General features: G+C 36.4%; 1 protein-coding gene across 1 annotated transcript in view; it reads left to right on the plus strand.

Moving 5' to 3' along the window:
- Window positions 1-13,627, plus strand: part of Pkhd1l1 (PKHD1 like 1) — a 158,587-nt gene that overhangs the window by 107,058 nt on the left and 37,902 nt on the right. Inside the window, exons 60-62 of the mRNA XM_036207672.1 lie at window positions 8,063-8,166; window positions 9,708-9,837; window positions 11,558-11,679. Coding sequence (XP_036063565.1) covers window positions 8,063-8,166; window positions 9,708-9,837; window positions 11,558-11,679 — 356 coding nt within the window. The remainder of the gene's footprint in view (window positions 1-8,062; window positions 8,167-9,707; window positions 9,838-11,557; window positions 11,680-13,627) is intronic.

Below are 13,627 nucleotides of genomic sequence, written 5' to 3' on the forward strand. Positions count from 1 at the left end.
AAGCTGTCATTTTGATTTTAGTCATTCTGTCTGGTGTAAGATAGAATCTCAAAGTTATTTTGATTTGCATTCCCCTGATGGCTAAGGATGCTGCACATTTCTTTTCTTCTCTTTTTCTGAGACAAGGTTTCTCTGTGTAGCTTTGGAAACTTTCCTGGAACTCACTCTGTAGCCTAGGCTGGCCTCAAACTCACAGAGATCTGCCTGCCTCTGTCTCCCAAGTGCTAGGATTAAAGGTGTGTGCCACCACTGCCTGGCTTGCTTCACAATTCTTTAAGCATTGCACCACCATTTGAGATTCTTCTGTTGAGAAATCTCTGTTTAGATCTGTACCCCATTTTTAATTGGATTATTTGGATATCTTGTTTCTTTAGTTCTTTATATATTTTGGAGATTAGCTCTCTGTCATGTGGGGTTGGTGAAGATCTTTTCCCATTTGATATGCTGTCATTTTGTCCTATCTACAGTGTCCTTTGCCTTACAGAAGGTTTTTAGTTTCAGGAGGTCCCATTTATTAATTATTGATCTCAGTGTCTGTGCTACTACTGGTGTTCTATTCAGGAAGTTGTCTCCTGTGCCAATGCATTCAAGGCTACTTCCCATTTTCTCTTCTATCAGGTTCAGTGTAATTTATTTTGAGGTATTTGATTTATGTTGAGATATTTAATCCACTTTGCCTTGAGTTTTATGCAGTGCAATGATGTAGATCTATTTATATTTTCTACATTTCAACACCCAGTTAGGCCAGCACCATTTGTTGAAGATGCTCTCTTTTTTTCATTGTATAATTTTGGCTTTATTTTTTGTCAAAAATCAGGTGTTCATAGGTGTGTGAATTTATATCAGCATCTTCGATTCAGTTCCATTGATCCATTTGTTTGTTTTTATGCCAATACCATGCTGTTTTTATTACTGTAGCTCTGTAGTAGAACCTGAAATCAGGGATGGTGATACCTCTGGAAGTTCCTTTATTGTACTGGATTGTTTTAGCTATCTTGGGTTTTTTATCTTTCCATATGAGGTCAAATATGTTCTTTCAGGGTCTCCAAAGAATTTTTTTTTGAATTTTGATGGGAAGTTCATTGAATCTGCAGATTGTTTTTGGTAAAATGGCCATTTCTACTATTAATCCTATTAATTCATGAGCATAGGAGATCTTTCCATCTTTGGATATCTTCTCCAATTTTTTTCTTCAAAGACTTGAAGTTCTTGTCTATAGGTTTTTCACTTGTTTGTTAGAGTTACCCCAAGATATCACATATTATTTGTGGCCATTCAGGAGGGTGTTGTTTACTTTCTAAGCTTGTTTATCATTTGTGTATAGGAGAGCTACTTATTTTTTTCTTTTTAGTTAATCTTGTACCCTGCCACATCACTGAAGGTATTTATCAGCTGTGGAGTTCCCTGGTAGAATTTTTAGAGTCAGATATGTATACTATCATATTATCTGCACATAATGATACTTTGACTTCTTCCTTTCCAATTTGTGTCCCCTTAATCTCCTTTTGTTGTTTTATTGCTCTAGTGAGAACTTAAGTACTATTTTGACTAGATATGGAGAGAGTGGACAGCCTTGTCTTGTTCCTGATTTAGTGGAATTGCTTTGAGTTTCTCCCCATTCAATTTGATGTTGGCTATCAGTTTACTGTGTATTGCTTTTATTATGTTTAAATATGTTTCGTGTATCCCTGATGTTTCCAAGACCTTTATCATGAAGGGGTGTTGGATTCTGTCAAAAGCTTTTTCAGCATCTAATGAGATAATCATGCATTTTTTCTTTCAGTTTGTTTTTATAGTGGATTATATTGATAGATTTTTTTTCCAATGTTGACCCATCTTTGATGAAGGCTACTTGATTATGGTGGATGATCTCTGTGATGGATTTTTGATTCGGCTTGCCAGCATTTTATTGAGTATCAGTGTTCATGAGGGAAATTGGTCTGTGAGTCTTTTTTGTTGTTGTTGAGTGTGTGGTTTGGGTATCAGGATGACTATGGCTTCATAAAAAGAATTTGGCAATGTTATTTCTGTTTCTATTGTGTGGAATAATTTGAGAAGTATTGGTATTAGCTCTTCTTTGAAAGTCTGGTAGAATTCTGCACTGAAACTATCTGGCCCTGGGCTTTTTTGATGGGGATACTTTTAATGACTGCTTCTATTTCCTTAGGGAATTATAGGTCTATTTAAACTGTTTATCTGGTCTTGATTCAGTTTTGGTATGTGGTACCTATCTAGAAAATTGTCCATTTCTTTTAGATTTTTCCAATTTTGTGGAGTACAGGTATTTAAAGTATGACCTAATGATTCTCTGGATTTCCTTGGTATCTGTTCTTATGCCCCCATTTTTGCTTCTGATTTTGTTTATTTGGGTATTCTCTCTCTGCCTTTTGGCTAATTTAACTAAGTGTTTATTTATCTGGTTGATTTTCTCAAAGAACCAACTCTGTGTTTCATTGATTCTTTGTATTGTTTTCTTTGTTTTTACTTTATTGATTTCAGCCCTCGGTTTGAGTATTTCTTGCCCTCTATTCCTCCTGTGTGAGTTTGCTTCTTTTTGTTCTAGAGCTGTTAAGTGTGCTGTCAAGTCACTAGTGTGAGATTTCTCCAAGTTCCACAGGCACGTAGTGCTATATACTATACTTAGTACTGCATTTATTGTATTCCACAAGTTTGGGTGTGTTGTGCATTCATTTTCATTGAATTCTAGAGAGTCTTTAATTTCTTTATTTTTTTCCTTGACTCATTTGTAATTCAGTTGAGACTTGTTCAGTTTCCATGAGTTTGAAGGCTTTCTGTAATTTTTGTTGTTGAAATCTAACTTTAATTCATGGTGATCCAATAAGATACAGGCGATTATTCCAATTTTTAAAAAAATCTGTTGATATTTGCTCTGTGATTAAGTATGTGGTCAGTTTTAGAGGAGGTTTCATGAGGTGCTGAGAAGGTATATTCTTTAGTGTTTGGGTGAAATGTCCTGTAGATGTCTGTTAGGCCCATCTGAGTTATAACATCTGTTAGTTCCCTTATTTCTCTGTTTAGTTTGTATCTGGGAGACATGTCCATTGGTGAGTATAGGGTGTTGAAGTCTCTCACTATTAATGAATGGAGTTTGATGTGTGATTTAAGCATCAGTAATGTTTCTTTTACAAATATCAGTTCCTTTGTATTTGGGGCATAGATGTTCAAAATTGAGACTTCATCTTGATTGATTTTTCCTTTGATGAATATGACATGTCCTTCTTCATCTCTTTTGATTAATTTTACTTTAAAGTCTATTTTGTTAGATATTAAGATAGTTACACCAGCTTGCTTCTTAGGTCTATTTGATTGGAAAATCTTTCTCCAACCCTTTACTTTGAGGTAATATCTGTCTTTGATGTTGAGATATGTTTCTTTTTTGCAGCAGAAGAATGGATCCTGTTTTCATATTCATTCTGTTAGCCTGTGTCTTTTTATTGGCTATTGAGTGCATTGCTATTAAGAGATATTAATGACCAGTGATTGTTAATTCCTGTTACTTTTTTTTGTTATTGGTGGTAGTGGTAGTGTGTGTGTGTGTGTGTGTGTGTGTGTGTGTGTGTGTGTGTGTGTGTGTGTTTTCCTTCTTTGGGTTTTATTGCTGTGAGATTATCTATTGCCTGTGTTTTTGTGGTTGCAGCTAATTTCTTTGGGCTGGAGTTTTCCTTCTGGTACCTTCTGTTGGCCGGGTTTGTGGATACTTATGGTTTCAAGTTTGTTTTGTCATGAAATATCTTATGTTCTCCATCTATGGTGATTCAAAGTCTTGCATCCATGGTCTCTTCGTGTCTGCTTGACATCTATTCAGGTCCTTCTGTCTTTTAGTGTCTCCATTAAGAAGTCAGGTATATTTCTGATAGGTCTGCCTTTATGTGTTACTTGGCCTTTTTCTTTTGCAGCTTTTAATATTCTTTCTTTATTCTGTATGTTTAGTCTTTTGATTGTTATGTGTGGAAGGGAATTTATATTTTGGTCTAGTTTATTTGGTGTTTTGTAAGCTTCTTGAATCTTTTTATTATTATTTATTTAATATTCTTTTATAATTAACTTAATTTCACATATCAGCCACAGATTTCCCCGTCCTCCCTCCTCCCACCCCCCAGCCCTTCCCCCAATCCACCTCCCATCCCACCTCCTCCAAGGCAAGGTCTCCCTTGGGGAGTCAGCTAGCCTGGTAGACTCAACTGAGGCAGGTCCAGTCTTCTCCTCCCTACACCAAGGCTGAGCAAAGAGTCCCAGCATAGGCCCCAGGCCCCATAAAGCCAGCCTATGCTTCTTGTATCTTTATAGGCAAGTTCTTCTTGAGGTTGGGAAAGTTTTCTTTTATGATTTTGTTGAATATAATCTCTGTGACTTAGAGCTGGAATTCTTCTCCTTCTTTTATCCCTATTATTCTTAGGTTTGGTCTTTTCATGGTGTCCCAGATTTCCTGGATGTTTTGTGTTAGGAGTCTTTTAAGATGTAACAGTTTCTTTGACTGGTGAATCTATTTCCTCTATTGTGTCTTTAATACCTGCAATTCTCTTCCATCTCTTATATTCTGTTGGTGATGCTTGCACCTGTAATTCCTGTTTGCTTACCCAGGTTTTCCATTTCCAGAATTCACTCCGTTTGTGTTTTCTTTATTGCTTCTATTTCCCTTTTCAGGTTTTTAACTGTTTCCTTCACTTGTTTGATTTTTTTAATTATTTAAAATGTTTTTCATTTTACATACCAACCACTGTTCCCCTCCTCTTCTCCTGTTTCTCCCCACAACCTCCTCCCACCCCACCCCCATTCACTCCTCATAGGGGGTAAGGCCTCCCTTGGATAGTCAACACCAGCTGACATAACAAGGATTGAATTTTTTTTCTTTGATTTCTTGGGTTTCTTTAAGGAATTTATTGATTTCTTCCAATTTCTTTGTTTGTCTTTTACTTGATTTTCTTAAGGACCTTATGTCTTCATAAATGTTTTATTTGTTTGTTTGTTTGTTTTGGTTTTTCAAGACAGGGTTTCTCTGTGTAGCTTTGGTGCCTGTCCTGGATCTCATTATATAGAACAAGCTGGCCTCAAATTCACAGAGATCCACCTGGCTCTGCCTCCCAAGTGCTGAGATCAAACGCATGTGCCACCACTGCCCAGCTCATAAATTGATTTTTAAGATCATTTTCTTGTGCTTCAGCTGCATTGGAATGTTTGGGTCTTGCTGTCATAGTTTTTGCTGGGTTCTGGTGGTTCCAAATTGTTCTTTCTGTTATTGAGTGTGTTCTTACACTGGTGTTTAGGCATCTGGATTTGGAGTGATATAGATCTACGTGTTGATTCTTGCATTTTTTCATTGTTGGAAGGGTGTTTGTTCTTTTATTTTCTGTTTTCTTTCTTGTCTTCTGGCCTAGATGGCCAAGGGTTCTGGTAGCTAGCAAGTCTTAAGTCTAGTAGGCTGTCTCTGCTGAGGTTTGAGGGGCTTTTGGTGCCTAGATCCTACCTGGCTGCCTATATAGCTGAAGTCTTCTTCCAGAGTTGGAGCCCAGTGGAAGATGTGGTGTTCTTTTGACTGGTGTGGCCTGTACCTGGGCTTGTAGAGCCTGCTGGAGTTTCAGGGAATGGGAAGGGCTGGCCACAGAGAGGATGATGAGGTTAGTGGGGTTGGGTGGTGAAGTGGATCTTGGGGGAACAGATGCAGTGAGTGGCAGCAGTCCAGCTAGCAGGAGGATCACTCACCTGCTCACTGGCTGGTGCGGACTGCCCATGCATGGCTTGTTTTATTATTAAGAATTTTTTCTTTATTTTACACACCAATCAAAGTTCTCCCTCTTCCCTCCTCCCACACCCCTGCCTGCCTCTCCCAACCCACCCTACATTCCCCCACGCACAAGAATGCAAGTCATCCCATGAGGAGGCACATCCAGTATACCTTGGGATAACTCTACCTAAGCAAGTGAAAGACCTGTATGACAAGAACTTTAAGTTTCTGAAGAAAGAAATTAAAGAAGATATTAGAAAATGGAAAGATCTCCCATGCTCGTGGATAGGTAGGATTAACATAGTAAAAATGGCAATCTTACTAAAAGCAGTCTACAGATTCAGTACAATCCCCATCAAAATCCCAACACAATTCTTCACAGACCTGGAAAGAATAATACATAACTTCATATGGAAAAGCAAAAAAACCAGGATAGCCAAAAGAATCCTGTACAATAAAACAACCTCTGAAGGCATCACAATCCCTGACTTCAAGTTCTACTATAGAGCTACAGTTATAAAAACAGCTTGGTACTGGCATAAAAACAAACATGTGGACCAATGGAACCAAACTGAAGACTCTGACATTTATCTGCCTATGTCTGAACATCTAATTTTTGACAAAGAAGCCAAAACTGTACAACAAAAAAAGAAAACATCTTCAACAAATGGTGCTTGCATAACAGGACGTCAACATGTAGAAGATTGTAAATAAATCCATATCTGTCACCGTGCACAACACTTAAGTCCAAGTGTATCAAAGATCTCAACAGTAATCCAGTTTCTCTTAATTTAATAGAAGAGAAAGTAGAAGTAGTCTTGAATACATTGGCACAGGAGACCACATCCTAAGTATAACATCAGTAGCCCAGACACTGAGAGCAAAAATTAATGAATGGGACCTCCTGAAACTGAGAAGCTTCTACAAGGCAAAGGACACAGTAAATAAGACAAAAATGACAGCCTATAGAATGGGAAAAGATTTTCACCAACCCCACATCTGACAGAGAGCTGATCTCCAAAATATATAAAGAACTCAAGAAACTAGACATCAAAATACTGAACAATCCAATTGAAAAATGGGCTACAGAGCTAAACAGAATTCTCAAAGGAAGAATTTCAAATGGCCAAAAAGGCATTTAATGAATTGCTCATCGTCTTTAGTCATAAAATCAAAACAACTCTGAGATACCATCTTACACCATGCATGGCTTTTTGTGTGAGCCCTAGAGGATAGAAATCAGGACTTCATGCTTCTGTGCCAAGAACTTCACTAACTGAGTCATCCCCACAGCCTAAAAAGAAGGTTTTTTTGTTATTAGTGGTTATACAAGCCATGCATTGGTTCTCAACTTATGTGCCATGATCCCTTTGGGGTTCATATATCAGATATCCTGCATATCAAATATTTACATTATGATTCATAACAGTAGCAAAATTACAGTCATGAAGTAGCAATGGAAAAACTTTATGGTTTGGGTACACCACAACACTAAGAACTGTACTAAAGGAATACAACATTGTATTGATATGCCAATGCTCCACCATTGGTCTTAGTAACCTTTCCATGTTGATGGCTAAATCCTTTACAAAGGAGTTAATATTTTTGAGTCTTCATTTTCCAATAGAGCAACACTTATTATGTTTTTTTTTTCCTGGAATTAAGAACCAGTCATTTCTGTAGATAACCTTGGTTATATAACCCTGTTGACAGAAGAACCCAATGCATCCAGGGACTTCCTGAAGCTTCAGAACTTGGCATAGAGTAATCTCCTGTAGATTGTTACCACTCTTATTACTGATCTACAATATTATCTTTTGTCACCTCAGTGGTACTATGACAAACTGACCAGCAGATGATTGGCAATACATATTCTGAAAGAACCTCTGAAATAGAATTCTCTTAATAAAAATCTCTTGATAGCAACAAGATTGAAACATCAGGTAAATTATATCCATGTGTGCTTTCTTAGCAAGGCAATATCACCATCAAGTAGAAGAAAATTGGTCCTTTAGATATGATTATAAATAAATAATACTAAATAAAAATTTGCAATGGTTTGTGGTATTCTAAAGAGTCACTATATATTTTGGATGCATGTTAAATGTATATAATTTAAATTTTATGATTTTTATGGGGAAAGAGGGAAAATTAAAGACAAAACAATGGGGAAAAGATTGAGAATAATTATTTCATTCAGAGTAAAGGAGCAAAGAAAAGTAAAGTTTCCATGAAAAACTTGACTAGTTTTATATAGCTTTTCAGTATTTTTGTTTTATTCATTTTAGGAAGTTTTCTTTTAATCTTATACTCCCTTAGGAAGTGCAAGAATAAGTAATGTGGAATTTTATCACAGTGGTCAAGAAGGCTTCAGAGATAGCACAGATCCAAGATATGCTGTGACATTTCTTAACCTGGGACAGGTTTGTTATTTGATTTTTGTTTATGTTCAAAGTAAGATATATTTTTTTTCATAAACAAGACTTTATTGTAAGAAACCTGCAAGTAAGACATATTACACAGCTTCGTTAACACAGCCACTTAAGCAAACACTTGCACGTTCCCACCCAAAGTCTCTATATTTCACTATCAATTAGACTTTCATGCACTTAACTGTGAAAATTGAAAACCTTATGACAGAGTTAAAGTAGAGAAACACTTAGCTTTAGAGCCTCTTTCTTAACTCAGGGCAGATTTGTAGTTAGTTTTTCTATCTGTTCAAATTAAAATATCTGCATTTTAAAATTTTACTTGACTAAATAGCTGTATCTTGAGATAGAGAAATGTATCTTCTAATATAAGGAAACTCCCTTGGCCATGCTGCCCATCAATGTGTATAGCAACACATAGTAACATTTGCTTCAACCATTTGCTGCTTATTTAGGTCAATAAGGCCATAGGGAAAGTCATAAAATTGAATGGTGTGCATGTTGTAGCCACTTGCAAGAGGGTCAGTGAAAGCTGTGGGAGTCGATTCTTTCTTTCCCCTGTGTGAGTCCTGGGATGGAACTCAGGTTGTCAGCTCAGTGGAAAGCATTTTTTCCTGCTGGAGCATGTCACAGGTAGGTCCAGTTTATTTTTCGGTGACAAAGAATAACTTTCTGTTAAACGAAGTGAGTATTGCTTAAGTTTCTCAAAAGACAAGCAGAATTAAAAATCTGCATCTATGTCTCTAGCCAAAGGGGAAGAATAATTGTTCTAAGAAGGCTGGAAAGTTAAGAGAAATGGGAAAGAGCATATTTCTTAAGAGAAATAAAACTAATATTTCTGTGCTTACTGTTGAAACCTCTTGAGCCTGTGATATGGCTCACCAAGTGTAAATGCTTTCCACTGAGCTGACAACCTGAGTTCAATTCCAGAAGCTATGTGTTGGAAGGAGAGAACCAACACCCAAAGCTGTCTTTTGACCTTCAGGCATGTGCTACAACGCATACACACACACACACACACACACACACACACACACACACAAAGAGAGAGAGAGGGAGAGAGAGATAGAAGGGGAGAGAGAGTAAATAAACAAATAATTTTTTTTTTTATATTTGAAACCTCTGACCTATTCACTGACTCATTCCTATCATCATCTGGATTATGATTCTTGCCTAAAGTATTGCTATTAATTTTTAAAAGTCACTACTAACAATTCAATTGTTCTATAAAACAATTTTATCACATTAGCATTTGAAAGGTAATAATAGAAATATGAACAAACAGAAAAAGCTCTTGAGAAAATTTTAATTTCCATTTTAGATGGCAATATGTTTTTTACTTTATTTAATCATAAATGCATGACATGAAAATCTCCCATAATTAAAAGACTATAGGGAAATCATCTCTTCTAAGTAAGAATATGTGTATCATATGTGATCAAGGCTTGCTTATTAAAAATCACTTAATTAAAATTTTCTCTAAATGCATTTGAATTCTATTATAAAAATGTTCATCTATTCCAAATATTCCCTAGATTCAAGAACATGGTTTGTCTTATGTCCGAGGCTGTGCATTTCATCATAACTTCTCCCCAGCAATTGGTGTGTTTGGGACAGATGGATTGGACATAGATGACAACATCATCCACTTTACAGTAGGAGAAGGTAATATAATGATATTTTGGTTCACATAGTGCATCCTTCTGAGGCAATCTTACTGCAAACTCTATAGTTAGCTTGCTTAGTTGATCTTTCTGTGAGAGTAGAAATGGTCTGTCTGTGCTATCCAATAAGACAATCACTAAGCCACATGTGAATAAGTAGCCTCTGAATTGTGGCTAGTGCAGTTGTGGAGATAAATTTGTATTTTAATTTTACTTAGTTATATTTAATTTACATCCAAATAGCCACTAGTGGCTATGACTGTACTATCACACAGCAGAGACCTGAACCTAAAGTGAATTACCGAATCACTTGCCTTTTCAATTATGGTGAGTTAGGCTGGAAAGATGCCTCAGTATTTACAAACATTTGTTGCTCTTGAAGAGGATCCAGGTTGGATCCAGAACACCAACAAGGTAGCTCACAACTATCCATAACTCTAGATCCAGGAAATCTGATACCTTCTTCTGATTTCTGCAGGCACCAGAAATGTATGTGGTGCACATCCATACATATAGGCAAAAACTTATAAACTTAAAATAATCTAAAAATTTTAGTTACTATGACTTTATGATATATTTTAAATGTATGTATTAATTTTTCAGTGTGTATATGGTGTGGACAGGAAGGGGGCATCCATGCCATAGCATGCATGTGGAGGTCAGAGGACAAGTTTGAGGGATCTGTTGACTGTTTTTACTAGTTTCACTATGGGTTCCAGGGATGGAACTTGGGTAGCCAGGCTTTGAGGCAAGCATGTTTACCCACTGACCCACTGAGCCTAATGAATTACTATGACTTTCAGGATATTCCTCACACATCAATCATAAAGATTATCTACAAGTAAGGTTATTTTGATTAAAAATTATATACAACTTGAGAGGCAGAGGCAGGAGGATCTTTGTGAGTTCGAGGCCAGCCTGGTCTACAGAGCAAGGTCCAGGAAAGGCTCAAAGCTACACAGAGAAACCCTGTCTCAAAAAACATATATATATATAATATGAGTATGTTTCTTTCATTTCTATCATATAAAGTATACTGCAAACTTATTATTGTATCCAAAAGATATGCATATATTTATTAAAATATGAAGTGAAACCCATAAGTCAACTAATTTAACAAGTATCTAGAGCAGTGGTTTTTTTTAATTGTCATCATCATCTTTATTATGTGTACATAAGTCCAAGCACATGAGTAGCACTATGTGCACGTGGAGGTTGGAGAACCACTTTTGGAAGTTGGTTCCACGCTGTGAGCTCATGGTCAGGACTCTAGAGCAAGCCCTGATATTCATGGAGCCATCTCACTGCTGGCTTTACTAGGATTTAAAATTTTTAGAGCAGTGGTTCTTAACCTTCCTAATGCTGTGACCCTTCAACACAGTTCTTCATGTTGTGGTGACCCCCAACCATAAAATTATTTTCATTGCTACTTCATAGCTGTAATTTCACTATTGGATCATATTGTAAATAGCTGATATGCAACCCCTATGAAAGGATCATTCATCCTCAACAGGGTTGCAACACACAGATTGAGAACCACTGATCTAGAAGATTCTAATTTAGGTCGTCCATTATAAGAGTAAAGTTCACTACCAAAAACACAAGGGACCCTTTCTAAGTCTCAAACTAGAAAAAAAAATAACTTTGCAGAAACAATAAAACACAGTAACAAGTGTTTATTACTAAATAAACAAGTCTTTTGTTCTCTTTTTAAAATACAGGTATAAGAATATGGGGGGATGCCAACAGAGTACGTGGAAATTTGGTTACACTTTCAGTTTGGCCAGGAACCTACCAGAACAGAAAAGACTTGAGTTCAACACTTTGGCATGCAGCAATCGAGGTAGGGAGAACACCCTTCTAATCGTAAATAATTGTAACATAAACATCCATTCTTTGAAAGTTGTAACTCTCAGAATTGAACAGGATTTCTTCCTTAGGTATTGATCTATTAAAGCAAATTAGTTCAAAAAGTGGATGAACTTTCTTAAAAATTGTTTTTTTCTTTGAGAATTTCATGGGCATCTATAATTTATTTTCATCACTCCTGTCTCCTACTCTTATCAGAACTCTCTCTACATAGCCTTCTACCAACTTTACATCCGTTTCCTATCCTTTTTATAGCTCACTAAGTCCAATTACTGCTGCCTTTATGCTCATGGGTGTTTGGCAATCCGCTGGAGCATGGGCAACCTACTAGGGACCACACTCTCAGAAAAAAAAAAAAATGGCCTTCCTACTCTAGCAATCATTAATTGTCAATATCTCCTCAGCTGGGGTGGAGCCTCATAAGCCCTCATCTTCTCCAGTATGGCATGTTGACTAGTTTGATCTTGTGCAGATTTTATGGGTTCATGGGTAGAATGGCCCTGTCATCTCCACAAGACACTATTGGACAGCAATCCTCCTTGGATTTTACAGTCTTTTGAACCCCTCTTGCCTCATGTTCTCTGAGTCTTGGGGACATTTGATGTGATGTAGATGTCCAATTGAGGGCTGAATGAACTTTGAAAAATATGTTATGAATTCTGGATGCTATTGGGTTTGTTGTTGATGGTGGTGGTGGTGGTGGTGGTGGTGGTGGTGGTGGTGGTGGTGTGTGTGTGTGTGTGTGTGTGTGTGTGTGTGTGTGTGTTCAGGCTTTCTACTCATGTTTGTTAGTTTCAACAATTACCTTTCTGTCTTTCTTCTCCAATGTTACTCATCATTTTTAAGTTCCATTATGGACCCTCTCTGCTATTATTAGACTGAGCGTCTTGTGGACATTCAATGCTAGCTAGACTGCTTATATTTATTAAGGATAACTCATTTTATCCTTATTTCCCATGAAGTTCTTTACAATTACTGCAGTATATTTTAGGTATAAAGTAAGAAAGACTTCAAACAGGAAAATGGAAATTACAGAAGGCTTAGACAAAAGTCAACTTCCCCTTTAGTTTATTTACCTTTAATAATGTAATGGAAATTAGTTTTAAAATAGCCTGGTTTTGGAAGATGGGATAAGGATTAGGTTTTGCTGTTGTGTTCCTACTAACTATTTTAAGGAAAAACCTAAAAGCAGGAACATAGCATACATGCGTGGGGTAAAAATATTCTCTTTTTATCTGTTTATAGATGTTAAAGTGCAATCAAAGATCAATTCCAAATCTATAAAGTTATCCACAGGACAACTTCAAAAAATGTATCACAGTTTAAAACTAATTGTTTAGTATGCTTCAAAGAGTGAAGGAGTTTTTGCTTTTGTTCATGTTTGTTACTGCTTTGTTGATACTATGAAAAGTAGCTAAGACTTCCATGATCCACGGTTTCGTTTTCTCTGACTTTGACTCAGCTCATATGATAAAACTGAATACTAATTACTATTACTTGAACTAACCAGGTCTTTGATGAGAGCAGATGTTACTAAAATAATCAATATCACCACTGAATCTTGCACTTCCTTGTAATGGCCTCAGATATCTTTCTTTTAATGAATCAGTTAAATTGACAACAAATTGTAACAAAAAAAAAAACCTTCCTATAGTTTTGGACTTTGGTCTAGTCCTTATAAAAATTTTAACCACATCTGTGACTAAATTAAGAAGCAACCTCTATGGCGCACCTTTCCAATGAAGAACTTAAGAACTTAATATGAGACTTAATATTTAACTCGTTGTTATAGAACTAGCATATAAAGTATTGAGTACAACCTCCATCACCACAAAATGAAAAATGTGATTTCATTTGTAATATATATTTCAATGGGATGAGTTATCATAATTAAAGCAAAATGTTGAATAAGGATTTTTTCA

The sequence above is a fragment of the Onychomys torridus genome, chromosome 16, assembly GCF_903995425.1.
Source record: "Onychomys torridus chromosome 16, mOncTor1.1, whole genome shotgun sequence".
Taxonomy (NCBI): domain Eukaryota; kingdom Metazoa; phylum Chordata; class Mammalia; order Rodentia; family Cricetidae; genus Onychomys; species Onychomys torridus.